Source organism: Aptenodytes forsteri, unplaced genomic scaffold (genome assembly GCF_000699145.1).
Source record: "Aptenodytes forsteri isolate BGI_AS27 unplaced genomic scaffold, ASM69914v1 Scaffold9, whole genome shotgun sequence".
Classification (NCBI taxonomy): Eukaryota; Metazoa; Chordata; class Aves; order Sphenisciformes; family Spheniscidae; genus Aptenodytes; species Aptenodytes forsteri.
Genome location: NW_008796217.1, coordinates 2,036,324 through 2,059,397, shown reverse-complemented (window position 1 = coordinate 2,059,397; position 23,074 = coordinate 2,036,324). Strand labels below are relative to the sequence as shown.

Sequence of the window (23,074 nt, the reverse complement as noted above, 5' to 3'; positions counted from 1 at the left end):
AACGAGAATTAAAAAAAAAAAAAAAGACAAAAAAACAAAGCCTACCATTATTAATGTTTTTCAATTATTATTGGTTTTTTGCTGGCTTGGTTTTTGTTGTTGTTGGCTTTTTGCAACCTTTCTATTTTACATTTTTTACCCCTTCTTGCGAGTAACTCTTCTCGGAGTTCCCAGATTTTCTTTTTTTTTTTTCTTTTCTTTGCAGAAGCAAAACCAGTTTTTTGTTGGTTTTTTTTTTCCTTTTTTTTTTTTTTTTATGGGGGGGGTTTTTTTAATTATAATTTCTCCCGGTTTTGGACTCGGAGGGAGTGAAACCTCGTCACTTTTTGTAGTGGTGGTGGTGTGTGTTGTTGTGTGTGTTTCCTTCCTCCCCTCTGTTCTTTTTCTCCCTCCCCTCCTCTCTCGCTCCCTCTCTCCCCCCGCACTCGCACAACAGCCCCCGGTAAATGAGAGGAGACAGGTCCTCTCTGCCTTTTTTTTTTTTTTTTTTTTTTCCTTCCCTCCCCTCCCCGGACCGCAAAGGCGAGATTAAAAGTGGCATTTTAGTGCCTGTTCCTGCAATTTTCTCTACAGTTTGGTTTTTTTTTTTTTTATCTCCAGTAGCGATCTCTGGGGCTGAGGTTTCCGCAGAAAGTTTGGGGGCTGTTACGGTGTGTATTTTTGCGGAGGGGGAGGGGAGCGGGCTCCTTCTGTGTGTGCTGCTCCTCTGGGTGCCTATTGGAGAATAATAGTGTAAGTGACAACCTAGAAGTAGACTTTCTGCTCTTCACACTGGATAGAAAAGCTGCCTTTTTTTTCCTTTGCTTTTTTTTTTTTTAAAAATAACCCCCTTTCTCACTTGCTCCTGTACGCATTGGTTTTATTTTTGAAAGGATAGCTAGACTTAAGTCACCCTCCACCCCAATTTAAACCTGCTACTTTATTTTTTTTTATTATTATTATTATTCTGAATTCCTCGTTTTGAGCGTTACACTTGTCTGATCAATTTGATCTTCAGCTCCTTCTTCCGTTGCTAAACCTCGAAAACTGGCTCTCTCAAAAGATATTTAATCTATTTTTTGTCCATTGCCATTTTTGCTCATGGCTACTCTGTTTCTCGCTATCTGTTTTTGCCCCTCCCCGCCTAGAGGAAAATAGCAACACGAGAAAAAGAAAAAATAAGAGAATATTAGGGGAAGTAGTCCTCAGGTCTGCTGCCCCCCCTCTCCCCCCCTCCAAAAAGGGGGGGACCTAGAAAACATCAGTCTTGAACTTCTTCCTCTTCAAGAGCTCGGGCTGCAAAGGAAACCTCCTTTGTTTTTGTTATTTATATGCTGTCAAGTTTTGAAGTGGTGAGTTTCGGGTCGGTTTTGCTAATTTCACTCAGAAAACTGCAGTGTTTCTGTTTCTAGATAAGTACTTTGCTTCTTTGTCTCTTTAAAAGGTCACAGGGAAAGCTTGGCCTGGATTGTGAGAGCCATATGGAACGGATAAGTGCGGAGCCTCTCTCAAATGTGATTATGGGTTTTTATGGGGGAGGGAGGGAAGAGGAGGGGAAAGGCATGGGGAGGGGGCTGATTCAGGAGGAGAGAAAGAAATAATATAATACCGGCGGCGTTACATCGCGACAAAAGGAGATACCGCACCGACTCTCATTCAGAAATTGCGCGGTGTGCCCGTACGTGTACGCTGTCTCTGGGAAACTGTGCCTTGAAATTGTGCTCTTCTCTCAATGCCTGTGATGAAAACTTGTAGTTGTGAAAGATGCCTAAATGCGAAACCCGGGGAAACTCTTGGCCTGGAACCGGCGGAGATGATAGTTCTTCCCTGCAACCCTCTCCCTGGGCAGGCCACGCTGGTTGTTGCTCATCACTATTCCAAACTGAGGTTTCAGTGAACTTTAGCCTTGGGCATGGAGTTTAAATGAGTAAATTAGGTGTTTTATGTGCATGTAATTTTGCTTTGTAACATAAAGCTTTTTACAAGATGACTAAGCGGTGAAAGGATGCCGATGGGTGGGTATTCTCAGGCCAAGCGAAAATGACCCATTTGGTGTTTTGGTTGTAGTCAGTGTATTAACTAAACTGCGATCTATCACTTTTATTCACTGTACATGATGTAGCGCGATTCTGACTCATGATGACTAGATACTTTTTGTAGCAAAGAACCTCGGTGCCTTAGAGTACTTCTGAAGTTGCCAAAAGTGACAAGGATTTTCTTGTTTCAGGCTTTTTTTTTTTTTTAACCATTTGGTGTTTTGGTTGTAGTCAGTGTATTAACTAAACTGCGATCTATCACTTTTATTCACTGTACATGATGTAGCGCGATTCTGACTCATGATGACTAGATACTTTTTGTAGCAAAGAACCTCGGTGCCTTAGAGTACTTCTGAAGTTGCCAAAAGTGACAAGGATTTTCTTGTTTCAGGCTTTTTTTTTTTTTTAACTCTCCCCCCCCCCTTTTTTTCTTTTTTTTTTTATGTTAATCCTCCTCTTCTTGAGAAAGACCAGTCTCAGAGAAGCAGTCCTATAGTATGTTAGCATCGTCAGTAACATCGGAAGATGTTAATGGTTTGAGTCTGTAATTCTTTGCTTAGGCTGCAGTTAACACAGTAAAAAAAAAAAAAAAAAATCTTTTCGAAAAGTGGCTAAAAAAGGCACGTTTACTGTTAATGAGACACATGACCTAAACCAGATGGGATCAAGATGAATGGTAAACCTTAGCCTGTCACCTTACAGCATAAGGAAAAATAACGATTTTCTGAACTTTAGCTATTCAGTGGCATTCTTGAGGTTGCTTGTAAACGTTCAGATTAATATATTACCTCTTTCTTCACCGTATCGGGAAAAGCAGCATGGTGTTCAAACAAGAAAAAAATAGTTTACAGAATTGTCATTGTCATATATACCAACGACATAGATGTATAGAAAAAAATCCCAAGATGTTTGGGCTTTAATAGCTTTGCTATGAAACGTGCAGAAAATGTACTGAATTACTAGGCAACTGAAAGAAAGTAGCAATTATCAGATTCACACCAGTCTTTCTAAATACGACTTTCCCAGTATTTGTATTTGTACTCACTAATGTAAATACTGGTTCATAAATTAATGTCTAGTCACCTGTCCTTAGTGATTATATTATATGCATAACATAATTGTCAGTGTAGTCACACCTTTCTTAGTCAGAGAAAGGTAGGGTAAAATACCTAACAATGACAACAGTATTGATGAATGAAATCATAACCAGAAAGATGTCTCTGTTCTCAGCAACTGATTTTTCTTTTTTTTTTTAATATATATACTTGGCAAAACAGATTCTGATGAGTGACAAAAATCCTCAAAACTTACTCCGTTACGTTCTAGGCTTGGGAGATTCTTAGTGATTTAACTGGAATTGTTGTTCATGGACGGAGGCTTCAAAAGTTTATAAAAAGGGAAATATAAGCATGCTAGCATACAACTTTTCTTAATTTGCTATTGAAATTACTTCGGGTTTTTGGTTTCAAATAGCTGTTTCAGCGTATAACTTAGCATCACCCAGGGTTTTTTTTTTATATTTAAGGGCTTCCAAAGTACTGTAGAAATTGTGGGGGTTTTTCCCAGCATTATGTTTTGTGAGATGCTACCTTCTCTTCTCAGTTATTTTTCTTAATTCAATAAACTACTCCATTTAACACTTAAAGCTTAACATCTGAAAAATTTCATATGCATATTTTGAACTTTGCAAAAGTTGATAAACTCTTTGTATAATATTGGTTAGGAAACTCAAAAGCAACCATCTTCCGCCACTGCTTTCCGAAGTTAAATGTTAAATTCTCTTCTAACTTTTATTTTTAAGGGGGGGAGGAATTGTAAACGGACAATATTCTACATCTCTAATAAATCTGTTGCTCCCTCAACTAAAGTTTTAACAACCTATTGTTGTGCATCCAGTTTTTTAATCAAGTAGATTGAGGAATGTTTCACTAGAATCTCTTTCTCTGTCTCTGTCTCTCTCTCTCTTAGCACAATAAAAACACTCGGGATTAATAACAAACCTTTCTGTGAGATTTGTAACAATAGCTGTGTTGGAGCACATACCTTGACAATCATCATCATTTATATGAGACTTAGTCTTTCTCAGATTTAGTAGAATATCTCTGAAGATTTTTTTTAAAGGGTACTCTGGTTGGCTTTTAAAAAATAATTCCACCAGATTATGATGCGATCTGTCTGTAAACTGGGGTATGAGGTCATTTTTGGAGAATAAGTTTGTTTCTTTTAAAAAAGGCATCTTCTTTCCCGTTAAAATAGTTATTCTTCTTTATGAGCTTACGATACATATCTCTCTCTCTCTGTACATGTGCAGGCTGTGTACGTATACATATGCGCACACGTGTACAACATATATATTTTTTTTTTGAATCATGGCAGGTGATCTTTAGAGGCGGGACTGAGTATGGATCATTTGAACGAGGCAACTCAGGGGAAAGAACATTCAGAAATGTCTAACAATGTAAGCGATCCGAAGGGTCCACCAGCCAAAATTGCGCGCTTGGAACAGAATGGGAGCCCATTAGGAAGAGGAAGACTTGGAAGTACAGGAACTAAAATGCAAGGAGTGCCTTTAAAACACTCTGGACACCTGATGAAAACTAATATTAGAAAAGGTAACACTTTTGATAATTCTGCATTAGAGAAATATGATTTATAATATTTGGGGGGGGAAGCATACTTTTGCAGACTCTACTTCATTTATATTTCAGGATTAAATCTCCATTCTAAAATACTATATATTCCCAACTCTGATATAAATCACATTTGGGAAATGTAAGCTTCATGCTTGGGTGGAGCATCTTGCTTTACAGGGTGGAGTCTGATTTTTGTTAAGGTAAAGGCTAGCTGCCCCGATTAAAGCAGGTTCCTACATTGAAATAGAAGTAATATAATGCATTAATTCTTTGAGTAAGTGTTGGGCTAAGAAACGCAAAAATATGTAAGAGTAAATACCAAACCCCCAAAACAAATTCTCGCCTTTCCTCTTAATGATGGTCCAAGCTTGGAAAGGCAGCAGTATTTCCATAACAGTTGCATAGTTGGTTTAAAGGAGAGAGTGTAAATCTTTAGGTATCACATTGGAAAAGTCATTTATGATGTCAATCTTCGCAGTTTATTTTCTTAAGTACAATTCATTATTGAACAATGAACAACTTGGGTGTCATATTTTTCAGTGGCTGGTTTGCTGTAATTAGACATTTACACAAGGAAAAGGCACATTTAGAATCATTGATGTTTGTATATGGATGGCTTTTGTTTGCATTGAAAATACTTTTAATGGACAATAATCTATAAATTTTGCTTATCAAAATGTGTAAGTCTTTTTGACCATGTCCTGCAGGCTTGCTAATCTAAATCAAAATATGCTGCATGTAAATTGGCATTTGTTTTAAAACAGCCTCTACTTTTCTCAGTATAATCGGTGTATATTTATAATCCAGATTTTTCTTGCATTTGCTAAGCAAAGTGCAAAATGCAACCAAGACTATTAAATGCACAAAGTTAGAAGGCAGAGGAATTTCATTGTGTCTGATGCATAACATTTATCGTACAATCATTTATTTTTTCCTCGGTTTGGCGAAAACAAAGAATATATTGATCCTGAAATGAACAGACACAGCAGTCCGTATTGTTAGATCTTTATCTATTAAAAATGGAAAAACAGCACTTCAGCAAATTCTTTGGCCTCTGCTCATGATTACCCTATTTATTGATTGTTTGCCAAGAATGTATGCATCTTAAGAAAGCAGGGTAAGAGCATTAAAAATATAATTTATTACGGCTTTTCAAGCAGAGTGCATTAATATTGTACAGTGAAGCAGTGGGGCTATATAAAAAGGACTTTCTGACGCCTGCAAACATATAAGTTCCATAAATTCCTAAATAGGAGATTTCAGCTGTCTCTGGTATTATGTGATATTTGCACAGCAAACTTTAATGCCAGGACAGTTTTAGACAAGGATTCTACAGACTTCACTGCTCCTTATGGCAGACGTGCTGTTTACACAGACTCGTAAACCTTCAGCAAAAGCTCTAACACTGCCTTCAGGTTTAAATCATGCTGTATTTTTAGCAGCGAGCGCTGACCAATGCTCTCCCCTTTAATACTAGAAGGTTATGAAGTTGCTGCACTTGGAGGTCTTGCCAAGTACTAGCAGGAGTGATCAGCCAGCTGAGATTGTGCTCTCCTGTATAACATTTTTCACATTAACAGAAGGACACTAGTGACAGTTTGCTAAAAGATTTAGTGGCTTGATTTGTAGTCAGATGATACCTGTATTGCACTACCAGGATCCACCTCTGAAAAGCTACGCTGTACATCAAAATTTGCCCAGGAGGTTCTCCTGTGTTGTTTAAAGTACCACATTTTTCAGAACGCTGCAACTCACAGCAAAAAGTGTACCTGGCAAAAAGTGTGCTTGACGTGCAGCGAAGTACCTGTGCATTGCTAGTTTTGTGTCTGATCGTAGCTTAATTTGTAGGAACTGATAAGGGAAAAAACACATACGCTTTAGCTGTTTTTGAGTGTATCTGCACTGTTTGTTAAAATGAAGCTTTGTTTACATTTTATCTTCAGGTATTAACAGTGAAACTGCTTAAGAATTCTGAGCCCTTACTCTGAGTCAGACGGTAGTAGGTCAAACATCAATTGTGAGAGCCTGGAAGGAAAAAAAAAAAAACCCACCACCTTTTTGCAGATGAAGGGTGTGAGTTTTAGAAAGCTCTCCACAGCTTAATTAAAACCAATAAAGAAATCACCAGTTTGCATGTACTGCTTTTGCTTTGGTCTTCTCTCCCTTCCTGACCAGTCTTACTTAGATTTAAAAAAAAAGACAAAAAAAAAAAGCTTCTTCCTGCACTACATAAATATTGGCAAGCTTTTAGTCTTGTCTTTCATGCTGAGCCTATTGGGCAAACTGAAGTGAGTTTGTGAGCTTTTCCAAGCGAGCCTGAAGGGGTTTGTTTGCCGGAGATTGACTCTCTGGTGAACAGATGTAGTTTAAATATACGTGCTTAAGAGGTATCTTTTTTATCATGATTTCTTGCTATACGTTAGAGCACAAATCAACAGACGCGGTCTTAAAATGCGTATCTATTGTCAAGAGTAAATCTTCTTTTTTGACTACGGTGTGTCTGGTGCACCTTAGCAGGTTAGGAGGCTTCCTAAGTCTAGAGGGCAGTGGTTGTAGAGGCATTAACATTGTAGGACTAATTGGAGTTCCTGGGTGCCCTGTTAAAATAACCCTTGTCATCATTTATGCTAAAGATGATACCCCTCTGGCAGGCTGCCATAAGATAGTTCTGTACATCTGCTTTTAACCCTTTTGCTTTCTGTCATTAAGAGATCCTAACCTGCGCTGCTGGAGACAGCGGGACAGGACCGGGGCCTTAAACCGCGTGTCCGAGGTCATCGTGTCATCTGCATCCGTCTGGGAGGCCAGGAGGGATTTTCACAAAGTCTAGAAATCTGATTGCCAGGAGAGACTTTGTCCCTAAAACAGCTTGGGTCATTTGTTACTTCTCTGTCTGTTGTCAAAAGGGAGGAAAAAAATAAAAAAAAAAAAGCCAAAGGAAAGGGAAAAAGGTTGTTTGCTTAATATTCTGTGCAGCGTAGGGAAGGGTTTGTCGTATGATGCTACAAAACTAGAAATTAGTAATTACTTTCAGGCATACCAAAATAGCAATGCATACCAGAAATGTTGGACGTAAAGTACAGGAGGCAACAAAAAAAAAAAAAAGCCCGAACTGCAGGTACACTTCTTAAAACGGCATTGAAATCATGATTTGTTTCTTAAAGATGCGAGTGAAAGTAGTGCTCAAGTGCACTCAATGAATGAAGCACGAATTAGTGTTAACTTTTGCCTTGTTTCCTTGTGTACTCTTTTCAGAGCGAATGTATAACACACAAGGTGATTTGTTGTTGATGTTGAAGGCAATTAAATATTTTTGGCAGGACTAAGAAAGTTTTAATGTTAACGAACAAAATTATGTAGCTGGTACTAAAATGGCTTACAGTGAAGACATCTGCAGTATGTATTTAGGTTCTCATGCTGCCTGCTACTCACAACAAATCAGGCAGGACAGAGAGAATCAACTTCTCTTCAGTCAACCTTGTTATTTCTATAGAAGGTAATTCTTTAATCTGTATCCGATCAAGCGAGATAAATTTGCATTTCTGCTTTTCAGAGAGATGTATGTTTTGTAGAACTTTCTCTTTTTTGGGGAGGGTGAGGGGAAAGGACTCAGGGAATATGTTTATCAAATATTTGTGATGATTCTTGATGCCTCCTCTGCCTGTTTGTACAGGTTTTATTTACATAACGCTGTGTAGACCCACCTACTCTACTATAACTCAAGTTTAATACGTTAAATTTAATTTTTTTTAATAGGAAGTATGCTTCCAGTTTTCTGTGTAGTGGAACATTATGAAAATGCCATTGAGTATGATTCTAAGGAGGAGCATGCAGAATTTGTGTTGGTGAGGAAGGATATGCTTTTCAACCAACTGATTGAAATGGCATTGCTATCACTTGGATATTCTCACAGCTCTGCTGCCCAAGCAAAAGGTAAATAAGATTACAAAATTGTACAGTGAATTATGTTTGTTTGTGGGGTCTTGGGGGAGGGGCGGGATTTCTTTCAGGAATGCGATGCAGGTTTTACTACTTAAACTTCTTGCAGATTCTGTCTCTGTATTTTTTTTTTTCCTTAATGTATTTTTGTTTAGTTAGTGCACGTTTTGTTCGTGGGGAATGTGGAGGTAGATTTTTTTTTTTGTTTAAAGAAAAAAAAGACTTCAACTGAATCATTAGTATGCTTATTGACCTTAATAATCTGCTCCACTGAGGATCCACAAGGAAGTGTAAAGCATATTTGAGCAGATGGACTGTTGAGAGTCAACTTGCATTTATGACTGAATATCCAGCTCTGTTTCTTTTATTTTGTTCCTGATGGTTTTATAGACTGCAAAGTATTTTTTTTTTTTTTTTTTTTTTAACTCGGTCCTTGCTTTGCAAAATCCTTTCTAATTTATTAAGAGGAATGCTAACTATTATATCATGTCCTATTGAATTCATGGGAACTCAGGAAAATATACTCCTATACATATTAAAAAATCTCTACTGTAATGCATTTGTATAATTTCATAAGACAGATAAAGCATATCCTTGGTGGTGTGTGGGTGGGGGTTTTTTGGGGGGGATGTTCTTTTGTTTTGCCAGATTTAAGAGGCTAGAAACAAAGGCGGTGATCTTGTTAAAATCAGATATTTATTTTGCCCCTAGGAATTAACAGGTAAATTACTTTTTTTCAATTTTTCCTGCCGTTCTTGCCCACTCCCCTTCCCCTTAAAAAATAAAAATCCCTCAGGGCTTATCCAGGTTGGGAAGTGGAATCCAGTTCCACTCTCCTATGTGACAGATGCCCCTGATGCTACAGTAGCAGACATGCTGCAAGACGTGTATCATGTGGTCACACTGAAAATCCAGTTACACAGGTAAGTTGCGTACCAGTTCTGGGACGTGAACTGTTACTTGTCTGCTCTTACTCTTAATATTGCTTGTATTTAATTTCTACTGTGCTGTGTGCTCAATGTACAAAGGTTTATCTAAATTCCTTTTTAGTTACTCTAATTCTTCTTTAACTTACAGTATACCATTGCAGAAAACTTTTATGGCTCTGATACATAGATTTTCTTTGGATATCTCATTAAAACTATATTGCATTTTAGTCAATTAAATGATGCATTACAAGAAGGCATTTTACATAAAGTTTACTTAAGAGAAAAATATTTTTGCATATCATGAACAGTACCATCTGTGTGCATTTTGTAAAAGAATGACTTGCTCACACTTATTGTTGCTGTCTAGGTTCTTAAATTTCACGGTAACAAAAAAGAAAAAAACGGTTAATATATTAACGCTTTTCATGATCAGTTGTGAGAAAGCATTACACCTTAAATTGTTTTACCAAGCGCATCAGAGCAGGAAGGTAGAAGTAACATGAAAAAATAGTCGCCACATGCAGCTGATGTATAATTCATGCATCAATACAGCAGATGTGTTGTATAAAGTAATTAACTAATCGGAACAATCAGGAGACCGAGAGCAATCTCCAGATGCATCTGCTTGATGCGCAAAATGAAATCTGTCTGTCTTAAAGGAATGTTCTGCAGCAGGATGCAATCTTGTAATAATCCCTTTTCTAATCTGTGTTTCAAATAGTTGCCCTAAACTAGAAGACTTGCCTCCTGAACAATGGTCTCACACAACAGTAAGAAATGCTCTGAAGGACTTACTGAAGGATATGAACCAGAGTTCATTGGCCAAGGAATGTCCCCTTTCACAGGTACTTAGCATAACACGTAATAAATAATAAAGCACTATAGGCAACGCTGATGTGAGATTTGAGATTTCTACAGACTGTAGCAAGTAGTACCCGTGGAGTGAATCTGCCAAAAATGCAAATTCATTTGACCACTTCATGATCTTTATAAATATGCCTGATTCATTTTGAACATAGCCTTGCAACGTTTCCCGTGGGGAGTCGTGAAAGGTTGTTTACACCACACTAAAATTGTCTCACAGCAAACTGGATTTTAACTGGTTTTTGTCTTCAGTCTTTGAACTGCTTTGATGTAACTACTTTTTTCAAGCACATGTGTTCAAGATGTTAAAAGGCTCTTTACTTACTGCTGTCAAAAGTACTACTGAATCTGAATGCTTGTTAGATAACCTACAGTAGTTTTAAATGCTAATTCATAAAATGAGACAGTCTTTGGCATGCTATATAAGAAGGGAATAAAGAATAAAGCTCTTTGGATGATGTGTTGTTGTTGCAAACAACCAAAGGAAAATCAGCCATTTATTAGTTCTAATCAAAATATACCTACACAAAAATGAAACCTCAATTTATGCATTGCTAAATGTTGAACTGATGCTTCCTCGAGCCTTAGTCGTACTGTTCTTTTTTTGCCATTTTTTTTGTCGTTCTTTTGTCAAATTACTGTGAAGGCGCAACTTATTCTTCTGTGCGGTACGGTGTCCAATGATGCTGTGGTGGGAACGTCATGTTTATTTTTACCTTTTAAATTTTAAAATGTATTTTGTTGTGGTGCAGTGGAGACAAATTGAGTATACAAATGAACGATGCTAGTTGTGGTATGGAGAGGAAAAAGGAAATTAAGAAAGTCAAGGTATTTTTATGGGGATTTTATTTCTCTTGCTCAGAATATTGGAGTCTTTGTCTCCGAAAGACTTCAGTTAATCTATAGAGGACTACTCTCTTTCTCTGTCTGTCTTTCCAGCAAATATATTAGCAGGCTGTTTTGCCATCACTTTTTTTCCTCTTATGGTTAGATTGTTTTCAGTGATGTGGCTCCAATATAGGATGTTTTGAAGTGGAAATAATCAAAATTACCTTCACTGGTTGCAAACCATTCCAGTAATATGTCTGCAAAGTTATCTTGTATATACCTACTATAAAAGTATGTGAGCTTTTGCACTGCTGGCTTATGGATGCTGCAGATAATTTGGGATTTTTCTCCATTTTAATCTAATAGTGCTAGTTTTTACTTGATACTGATGGAAAGCAAGTAAATCCTATCGAGATGGAATATTTCATTTCTATTTGGACATTGTGTTTCACATGGCAGCTTCTGTATATATGTAGATGATATAAAGCAGGAAGAAAGTTTTTAAAAGGAATACTTCACTAGAGATGGTATCATGGTACTGGAGACAATTCAATAATTACGCTCTTTTTAAAAGTTGTTGTTAAACTATACTGAATTGTTATATAATAATTTTAATGGGCAAAAAACATTTTGCCTAATAACAGCTCTTGAAGTTAGCACTTGAGGTGACCAAAAGCCCAGGTGACAGAACTCTGATTTGGGGCTGGCTTGCACTTTATTTGTAAAAGAATATACTTAAAGCCGTGAGCTTCCTTCTGTTGTTAAAAGCATGCTTATTACTTTTGTCATCTCTGTCTTCACCAGTGCTGCGATAGTTGGGCTGCAAGAATTTAAATAGTTTCTGCTTTTCTTTTTTCTTTAAAGATCAAATCGCATTAAGCTTAAAATACATTTATTTATTCTTAACTTTTGGAAAAACAGGCTGTTGCAGCAGTTGATTGAGAGCCCATCAGTCAGTGTAAATCTTCCCGTTTCCCTCTGGGAGCTTGAGGGAGGATGCATTGAATTGACGGTGTCCTTTTCACATGACTAAATTGATCTGAATGCTTCCCGTATTTGCCTAACTAATAACTCATTGTATATTGCTTCTATGGAAAGGACACTGATTTAAGAGTGTCTGTGTTTTGTTAAACATATCAAATTCGGAGAATTGCCCCGCAGTGGTGTGCTGCTGGAACAGAGGTGAGAAGTTTCCTTAGAGGGTCCGTCAAAATGCCAGCATGGGAGACTCTTCTGAGAGCAGAGAAGTGGTCTCTCCTGTTATGTACTTCCACGGGCATAGGTAATACCATATGAAGTGCTTCATCACAAATGCAAACTAATGCAGTGACACCGTACCATAACTTATTAACACTGTTATGGATATAATTTATTAACCACAGAAAAATGACTCAAAGTGGAAACGAGAGTAGTTATCGTTTTTTGTCACTGTCATTAGCAGTACTCTATTTTGTGTAGGTACGGAAGGATTTGTTGTAAAGTATTTAAGTTGCTGTGCTCAATGTGTGGCATCTCCGAAGCCCCATCTAAGCGTGGAAAACTGAGAATCATCATCCTCAGTTAGAATTTACTGTATTTTCTTAATTAATCTTGCATTTTGTGTATTAAAAAATTGCTCATATTTATTCAGAATACGTATTAAAAAATTGCTCATTTCTATTCAGAATACTGATATTCTATGTATGGCAAAAAATCCCAAGCAAACTATTTTTATAGTGCAGATATATTTAATAGCTTGAAAATATGTGAGCAAGCAAACTTTGAGATCCAGTTTGTCTTAATTATAGAGTCTTGAAAACTTAACAGCATCATCTACTTGAGTGGGTTTTCTCTTTTTTTTCTTTTTTTTTTTTTGCCATTTGCTTTCTTGTCCAACTAAAACCTTGGGGCGTACAGGTATGAACTTTTCATGCCTTCCTCAGTGAAATACCACTGTGACTCTTACTCTCATTAGGAGAGTTGAATACATGGTCTCTTTTGAAGCTACTGTAATTGTCTTGCTCTGTGACTGCTGTGGCCGCCCCCGAAAGCCAGGTTTATCGCTCAGTATATGAGCCCGCATCATGGGGAATCCCCGTTGACATGGCTTGGAGTGCTCGGGATCGAGCGGAGCAAATGCATGGCTCTGAATTGCCATGGAATCACAAGCATCCGTCCAGAGGTTTAGTCTCAAATTTTTGGTATCAAGCAGGCAAGGTAAAAGGACGCTGCAAATTTCGCATGGAAAAGCCAAGCCTGTTCTGAATTATGTGCTGCAGTATGTATTTTCATGCTTTACCTCAGGTTTGCAGATTTTATTGCTAAAGTCTAGCAGCATACGCAAATGCCAGGTTGAAGACTTCTTGTGTTTGATGTGCACGGCTCGCTTCATTTCTGCTTCCGTTCCAGACCTCTTTTGATGGGGAAGGCAACTTGGAACTTAGTCTAGGGCTCAATATTGGACCATCTTGTGCATTCCATTAAATTGGTGCATCTTGTGAGTGGCCTAGATCTCATTTCCCTCCTGTTTTGGCCCTTCAGTCTCCAAAGGGTTGTAAAGAAATTGTTCTACCCTCAATTCTTATTTCCAACCCCTTGCACAGAAGCTCTACTCTACCTCAGTCTGTTGGGAGCTGCTCTGAAGTGGTCAGGCAGGCCGGCCTGTTGCATTTACTTATTTAATGTTAGTCTTTCCATCTCTCTACTCAGCCTTAGCCCTAGCATTTTCATACTTCACTTTCACAGTTTTGCTCTGTTTTGGTTTTTAGCGCAGAAGTTTCTTATTACTTCCACAGTTAAAATAACTGAAATACTACAGACCGTATTTATACTGATATTAATAAGGGCTTTATTTTGTTTTGTCCCTACTGAATTATCGTCTCTCTCTCTCTCTCTCTCTCTCTCTCTGATTGTATATATATAGTTAGATAAGCTTTTATGAGGGAGAGGAGAGCAACATGGGCTATTGGCCCAAGAAAAGGCTGGAAATTCTTTTGATAATTCTGGAACAAACTCACTGTGTGCTTTTGAACATTTAGATGTACCCCTTATCTTGAGTTCCTGTAACCTTTTCCATGAAAGGAAGATAACAAGTCACCTACCAAACGAAGAGATTGTAGAGATTAATTAGTATCTGGGCACTGCTTTGAAAATATGGCAGCGATCAAATGACATTGACTTTCCCACTGGTATTATCTCACCTGAATTTCTGCTACAAAAAGATATTCTAAATGATTGTTGTTAGTGTTCACAAACAGGCTTGGGTTTTTCAATTTTTTTTTTTTTTTTTTTTTCTCCCCACTTTATCAAACCACTGCAAAAGCACTTCTGAAGCAAGGTATTCATTCTTTCTCTTCCCCCATAGTATAGCTAGCCTAACTCTCAGGACAACCAATAGCCAGTGCATTATAGATGAGAAAATCCAAGCCTGATGTATAGTAGAATCTCGAATCTCATGTTTTGTTATGTTTGAAAATATTTTGTAGGGGACATGCAATATTTCCATGGAATATATCCAGAGTCTGTGATACTTACGGACACAGCAATTTACATGCGTTGTATTACTATTTTGAATTTTTTTTAAGATATTTGTGTGCACACGCACCCCACCCCATGTCTGTAATGTCTTTTGCATAATTTTGCTCTTGATGATGAGGAAATTGCTTTTTTTCAGTCAGAGGGATGTACGCTTGCATTCCGTAAAACGTATGCGCACATACGTGCTGGTATGATACCGAAGTCTGAATAGTTTTGCACTTGTGATAAATATAGCTATCCTGACTGCATTTTGATCAAACTTTCGTGCTGTAGTGAATGACTGTCTGCATCTGACATGGGCACAGTATAGATCATATACTTTCCTTTTTATTCAAATATCCTGCCCTGAATTTGCATGCTGTTTTATGCAGACGTTGTGCAGGCTTTATGTGATCTGGCAAAGACGCCAGACAGAAAGCTTGCTCGGAACATCAGTGTTTCTCAGTTCACCTGATCTGAAAGCACCTGGCCATCATAGCAAATAAGCAGCGTACTAGAAATCCTCTGGCATTTCCTCGCTGCTGTTCAGACTCCCTCACCCCTCCAAAATCCCAACCAAAAAAAGTTGCATTTGCTAAAATTAAAACTTCCAGACCTATAAATAACCCAGGAATGAGCTATTAAGAGTTGCCAAAATGCATACTTTTTACAAGCAATTTTTAATTCATGCTTTACAAAACTGAAAGGTGTTTTTTGCCCTCCCCTTTCAGTTCTACTTGCCTAGACCTGAGATCAAGTCCTTGGATTTCTTTGTTGCTTGTGATTCTCTTCTCTCCTTCTCTCCTCTTCCTCCTCCTCCCCTCCCCCAATAATTAATAACCTGAGTAAGGAATGCAGCTCTACTTTAGAAGTTACTATACTTCAGATTTTAAAGACGTCATTAATTATTTCAGGGAAGTAAATCCTTCAGGGCCTGGGCTCAGGTTTTGGCAGGCAGGGCCTTTCAACCCACCCCTCAGTTGCTCAAGAGCATTCAGTCTGATGTCTCTTCAAGTTGACGTGGTATCTGGATTTTTAAAACATTTTCAATTAACTATTAAAATTTGTGCCCGTGATTTTTAGTCATCCAGACAGAACAGGCAGTACAGATTCTCTTGCTGACGGGATGGGGAGGATGAAATACACATGTTGGTAGAGCTGTGTGAGGACGTTCGCAGGATACTCAACCTTTCAATTGCCTGATCTTTTGGTCACTGATTTATGTTCTCTAGATGCATCTAAACACTCTCAGTGTTAAAGCTATGTCAGTCTACAACTGTTTTATCTAGGCAGTGCCCTGTTGAAGGAGAAAATATATAGCTAATTTTTTCTGCCTCTTCAGTAGAATTAACTATGATGAGGATGTCAAAGTCCCTTTCCAAAACAGTTATGGGGCCTGGACTTAGCGTGGGGAGGAGGGGAACGTACCTTGTTTCTCAAATAAATGCAGTTTCTGACTTAAGAGGACTCTGTAAGGTGTCAGCGTGTCCCTTAGTATCTGTTCTGTCATGAGGTCTTGTGTTTCTGCTTCTGAAAAAGTGGAGAAGAGTCCAACAGAGGGATGGTGCTAGCGTTGATTTCTTCTTTTCTCTTTTTTTTTTTTTTTTTAACACCCCTAAAGTCAGCTGTATGGACATATAAGCAGCTGTCTTCCGCCAGGCTCTCCTGTGAACAAAGTACAAAATTCATGCTTTTTAAGAGAAAAACATTTTGGGGACTGTGCTCCCTACTTTGTATGCTAACCACTTGGGATTGTATCTCAGCAATTTTGAGAACTGTGTCATGTGAACAATTATCTGCATCATAGGGACTTCAAGTTTTAGGGAAGTGCCAGAATAAAAAAGGAACACAGCACGTTTTCTTCTGATACGTTTTCCTTCTAAAATGTGCAAGTGTTGTAGAACTAAGCCCTACTTGACTTCTGTTTTCGCTCAGTGGTCCTGAGAATGGTATATAGAATAACTCGCATCTTAAATATTTGCAATGATGTTGTTCTTTTGTTTTAATATATATAACACCATGCGGAAGTGCCAGAATAAAAAAGGAACACAGCACGTTTTCTTCTGATACGTTTTCCTTCTAAAATGTGCAAGTGTTGTAGAACTAAGCCCTACTTGACTTCTGTTTTCGCTCAGTGGTCCTGAGAATGGTATATAGAATAACTCGCATCTTAAATATTTGCAATGATGTTGTTCTTTTGTTTTAATATATATAACACCATGCTTTTTTTTTTCTTTTTACATTTAGTGGGTAAGAGGCACTCAAGTAATGCACTGCTACAAAATTCTGTATTCATTCATTCATGTTTCTCGCATACTTCTTAACGCAGTCATGGCCGAGTGCGAACCCTGATTTTTTTTTTTTTTTTCCCCATAACTTTATTGGAGAGTTAACAAGCCACTCCTCCAGTGTTCTTTAAAGCCAGATTGCAAATAAGTCTCTTTTTTCTTCTTATTGGCAAGTTGTTGGCTGTAGAGTACTGCACAAGTATAAACAACATGAGAGATCCTTTAACATAACATGAGAGAGCCTTTAGACGCTTTGCTCCCTAGCTTTGGAACTCATTGCCAATTGAAGTAAGGAAAGCTCTGGCTGTTGGGACTTTTAAATCTAGACTTAAAAGTTATTTGTTCTGTTTAGCATTTTTAAAATGATTCTATTAGGAATTGTATGTGCTTCAGTTTTAATTTTAACTCATAATGATTGTAAAGCACCCTGGGATGCTTGCATGAAGGGCGCTACAGAAACCCAAGATTGTATTGTACTGTGTTGTAATGTATTGTATTATTACATGGTGCTGGAGTTGGACCACGGACAATTCATATAGAAAGCATTTGAATACTTAGCTAAAGATAAGGAGTGCGTGTGGGGGGGTACTGTCTCTTCTTGCTTCTTTTCCCCCTTTTCTGTCAGTTATTTTATTAAACTAAATTAACATGGCAGTTATTCCCTAAGAAATGCCAGCATAATTTACTGCTGCAAAGGGGTTCAAAATGTAAACCAGATGATAAACTGAAAATAAAAAAGTCCACATTAAGATTTAATTGCACTTCCCTTTCTATATTACGTTCTTATGTAAAATACATTACAAAACAGTACTTTCTTTATCACTTCCTTCACTTTTAACTGAATTTCATTAACAATAAAGAAATATATTGTCTCTGTTTCAGTAATGTCACTTGACAGTTAATCCCTTAACTTGATGTACATGTCTAAGATTTTTTTAATTTTTTTTTTATAAAGAACATGATAGCACTGACTGGAGCCAAGTATTGCACAACCATGTGATTTGCAAGTTTCCCAGCTCGCAGCTTTGCCAGTGCAGGTCAATTCACACCTGCCACACTTATGCCATTCTGGTCCTCATGTTGCTTTTCCTCGGTGATTGTCAGAGGTAGAGTGAGTTGTGCGTGCGGCTCCTTCCTTCCCCCCTCCCTTCCCTCTCCAAATGTGTGGTAAACCTTGTGCATTGGAAGTGTCTGCTCAGGAATTAAATGGAGTTTAATTTCTGTCCATTAGGAAGCTGCTATCCACATCGCCAATTAAGCCTTCTATTTAAAGGGCGAGGAGATACGTATGTCTACATCTTAATCACTGCTGTGACTGGTTTGCAGACACCTTCCCTGACTGGTTCAGTTATTACTAGCAGAGGTGGGAAGCACAGAGATCAGCGTGGTTATAAAACCTACCCAAAAGCTGAGCAAATTCTGTAGGTGCTGTAGCGTCACTGTCAGCAGATTTAAAGCTGAGGTACATCTGTGTTCGGGGACACAGGGGTGTAGGCATAAAGACGCGTCTGGAGAGAATTACTTGAATTGGTAATAATCTTTTACCTGACAGGAATGAAAGCAAAGCAGGACCCACTTACTGAGAGGCAATGCTAAGAGACGAGCAACTCTCACCTTGTCAGACCAGACTCCTTGCAGTGCTTGACTCTAATCATCACTTTGAAGAAAAGAGATGCGTTTCTCAAACAGACCCCGAGCAAAACTCTCAAAGCTTGCTCCCTCCCTCCCACTTTTTTTTCTGTTTTAATTAATAATTAGGCTCTTCCTTTTTATTTCCAAGAAACATGGTAGGAAAACCTAAGACGAGGGTGAGCTTTGTCTCTCTTTCTTTGGACACTTCTGTAAGAACAGCACAAATAATATCAGATTCCCCTGGTGCCTTGCAGCAGGGATCAGGGGACAGGTTTTTCAGGACAGCAGCAACCTCAGACTTGCCTCACTCCAAGCCATGGAGTAAACTACTCAAAAGGGAAAACTTCTGTTCCCCAGGGGTGGGAACACATGAAAGGTTCTCCTCATATACACCTGTATCTTAATTATTTTTATTTTATTTATTAAGTACTAAGATTTCCTACACTGAGAGTGGCAGTTCTTTCGTAAGCTTGCGTCAGAAGAGGGGGGAAACTGCTAAAGCATAACCTGTGCCTGGTGGCTACGCCACCTTTCCAAAGGATTTGCTACTTTTTAGCAAACTGTCATGGAAAAGAATGGGGTTTGTGATGATGAAAAACTGAGGCACATGTGAAGGATGTTAGCGTCGACGGCCTTTCTAGAGATGGAGAGGAGATTTCAGCTCCCGAAGTTTACTTAGTGTGATTATATTTGAATCAGTACATCTAGGCTCTCTCAGAATTGTGGAGGTTTGTTTATATGTATGTATCACAATAAAATCCCATTAAAATATACTTGCCAGCTAGTATGTCCCCAAACTCTTAAAGCTGTGTTCCTTATTCTGCACTATTTGTAGGGAGGAGCTTTGTGTGCTAAACCTAACTTTTTAGATGTATATATTTTAATATAAGGGGTAACTAAGAAAAAATTTTTAATAAATAGACCCTCAAAGTGCATGTGCATATTCCACATGGAAAGCTAGCTGGAACATTTCTCTTTCGAGATACCTTCACTGAGTTTTGCATCTTTTTATGAATTCTTCAGAGCATCTATACTTTTCACAAACTCTTGTCAGTGAAAGGCAGCATCACAGAGGCGAAACTAGTATCTCGGCTAACATAGCTGCTTAACATGTCACCTTCATATGATTTAACTTAGCAGAAGTTAAGAATCCATAGCAAATTTCATGCTATAACTCATTTTTCTCCTGCCATTTTTTTACATTTTTCTTAGGACAGAAAGAAGTTTGTTCATGTGCTTTCAGCAGCATAAATATCCTCACAGAATTTGGGTCTATATGATTAAGAATAATCAGAAGTACAGGTGGCTCATAAAGAGGCATATGGCCTGAAACAATAAATCTGACACTTAACCATTTAAACAAAGGATAGGCAGGGGATGTTACATTTGGCACTAGAGGGGTATTTAAGCAAGCTATCAGAGGCATGAGAGATGCACTGACTAGGAGCGGAAACTAATGAAGTTCAAACTAAAAGCTAGTCATACATTTAAAAAAAAAAAAGGATGTATCTAGTGAAAGAGATTACCGTGGGATGTGGTGAAAGATCCAGCACAAGAAGTTTTCAGATCAATATCAGATGTTTGCTCTAGCTCAGCCACAGGTAACTTGGCTGAATTCAGAAACTGCTAGATGAACTTCTAGGGTCTGTTTTTATGTAGAGTCCAAATAGATGCTCAAAATGGTCCCTTTTGGCTTTAAAAATCTGCAAAAACTTGTGTAGAAACAGGAGCAGAGGTCAAAGAAAAGGCTTATCCTAAACACCAAAAGAAATTCAGCAAGACAACTGTTAGTGCTACTGAGTCTGATGACTTCTTGTCTGGACATTGTGCCTTAGGGCTCAACTTCATGCCAGACATCTGATGCTTTGCCTAGCAGAACAGTGGAATCCGAGAAGAGACTTGCTGAAAATCATGTCCTATTTCCCAGCAAGGAAATATTCCTGAACGTGGTGGATAATGCTAAGCAATTTTGAAGAGCCTTTTACAAAAGCTGTAGTGGAAAACAACAATTGTGGTTGGTTGAAGATAGAACAATTACCAACGTGTCTATCAGGAGAATGTATATACTTCATTTTTGTGGAAAAGTTTTATGTGCCCAAAGCTGCATTTAATGTATTAATATATCTAAAATGTCCCCTATCACACAAAGTATTTGCATTAGGATAACATTTGAAAGCATGTGTATTAGGATTAGCATTTCCAGATAGGAAACAAGTCAGAAGCATTCTGACCTGGCTGGAACAGTGTGGTTGGAAATAAAAGCAGTCCACCTGAGAGGAAGGCTGAAGGTGTCTCTTACTCTGGATTTTCGCCAGATCAGTGTGTGAGATCTCCAAGGCCCCGCCTACCCCAACCATTATTCCTGTACAAGAAATGCTGGTTTGCCCTGTCCGTATCAGTTGTGCATGATCTGGATTGTCCTCCTGGGCTCCAGCTTCCTCTAGTCTCGTTCCTTGTGTCCCGAGGAGAAGAGGTGAGCGTAGGCGTGCAGGCTTCACGTAGTGCATTGCCTAGCATAGGAACAGCAGCAGCCTGGAGAGGGAAATGGTTGGGGCTGAGGACCCTGTCTCCACGTTACGGGACTGGGAAGGAGGGATGGAGCTTACCCTGGGGTAGCTCAGCTCTGGTCCTGTGGACTTGGAAGTCCAGCTATGGTTGAAGCATGGCTTCTGGGTTTAGCTTAATCAAGCAGAAATTCTGCCTGTGTGCCCCGAGATGGCTTTGTGATGGACACCAAAGTAGGAGCAATGGGGAGAGCCCTTGAAAATGTGCATTCCCAATTCAAGCTAAAAGAGCAGTTTAAAGCAATTTAGTTACTTCATAAAAGCTTTTTCAAGCAGATTCCTGGCTAAAATGGGTAGTGCTTTCCTTACCCATGGAGCTCGCTGGTTTCAGAGCTCTTCTGGCAAAGGCACTTTCAGAATCAAAATCTTAGGGTGTAATAATACACCCCTCAAAATATAGGACCATTTTCATTCTGTGAAGTAAACCAAGAATTAACTTATTAATTATTGATTATTTTAGGATGTGTTTAGCCAGGACTTTTACTACTAAGTACCTGCCATTTACAAATAGTGTGCAATAAAAATCAGGATTCTTAAAAAGATTCATGTTGGACATCTGACAAGACAAAAATGTCTTATGTCTCCTTATCTGTTATAGGTTGAGGTTGTGACTTCTTTTTCTTTCTTTTTTTTAAGTGTAAGGCACTATGCCATAAAGCTTGTAAAGCAGTTATGAAGTTCTTCAAATCTGAATTAACATTTCCCACCTACCTATCTTTCTCTCTCTTAAGCTTTTAACCTTTGTAGATATAAGACTAGTATCTTGGGAAGCAGCTTTTTATTTGAGCTTTATTTATATCCGTCAGTGGGAGATGCTTGGAAGGCATTGGGAGAATGCTGCTCTGTCATGCAGCAACTGGGAATTTACATTACAAAATGGCAAAAATAGTGCGAGGATCAGTTCCTTCAGATGCTGAATCCTCATTTCTGATTTTCAAAATCTTCTCTTGTGTGGGTATATTTCTATAGATATATAAATACATGTGTATATATATGTATGTATGATTTGGTTTCTCTTTGTTTTATATCTTCCCTCATTACATTTGATGTAGCTTTATGTTTACATTAATATGTGCATTTATAATACTTAAAGACAACATAAGGCAGAAAAGGAGGAGGAGATAATTTAGGCTATACAAGGATGGGAGAAAGGAGGAAAGACATGCTTGTGTATTGGAAGAAAAGCTTGTGCCGTCATTTTCAATCTGCCTTTAGGCAGTTTTAACTTACATGACCAGCATTTGCCATGCAGATCCTTACTTCTCCTGACCCTGGCAACAGTATGGAGGTCAGATAGCCATCCAAATGCAATGCCAAAGGCACAAACAAAAGTTTTTTTCTTCTCTGTCCTTCTGTGGGTTTTTCCCTTATCCTACGTGTTTATAGGGCATATGACAACAAATTCCATTGCATTACTTGCTATAGTTCAAGGGAATGGACCAAGGAATTTAACATAATTCTTCATATGCAATTAAACTGTTCCTTTCACGATTCCTTGTCCAAAAAAAAGCTAGTGGCTGGATATATTTGGTCTGCTTTTATTCGGAGTGGCAGATGATAATTCTCTGCCATACCAGAACACTAGGAACATTTTGCCCCGGTTGGGTTTTTGCAGTACGTGGGCTGGTGTAGGCTCAGGCAGGCTAAAATCTTTGATTTGGGGATAATCTTGTGTTACCCGGTTGGGGCTTCAATGTTCCCTTCTCATTTGAAAAATGTTAACGTAGAGTCTCATGAGAAATAAGCACTCCTAAGAGTTCGGCTTGTATTAAAACTGATGCTTGCGATTTCTACGCAAACAAAAGCACTGATAGTGGCTAGGATCGGGGAAACAAAGTTCCTCTGTCCTTTATGAAAAGATCTCTCCCAACCCCCCCCCTCTGCCCC

General features: G+C 38.4%; 1 protein-coding gene across 3 annotated transcripts in view; it reads left to right on the top strand.

Moving 5' to 3' along the window:
- The first annotated feature begins 261 nt into the window (after window positions 1-261).
- Window positions 262-23,074, top strand: part of SATB1 (SATB homeobox 1) — a 77,107-nt gene continuing 54,294 nt past the window's right edge. For 2 of the 3 annotated variants that reach the window (XM_009288597.2, XM_009288596.2), the window contains exons 1-5: window positions 262-1,331; window positions 4,392-4,627; window positions 8,405-8,581; window positions 9,384-9,510; window positions 10,238-10,361. In XM_009288597.2, coding sequence (XP_009286872.1) covers window positions 4,417-4,627; window positions 8,405-8,581; window positions 9,384-9,510; window positions 10,238-10,361 — 639 coding nt within the window. In that variant the 5' untranslated portion in view covers window positions 262-1,331; window positions 4,392-4,416. Of the gene's footprint in view, window positions 1,332-4,391; window positions 4,628-8,404; window positions 8,582-9,383; window positions 9,511-10,237; window positions 10,362-23,074 lie in introns of those variants that run through there. The other variant, XM_009288599.1, reaches the window with a different exon arrangement.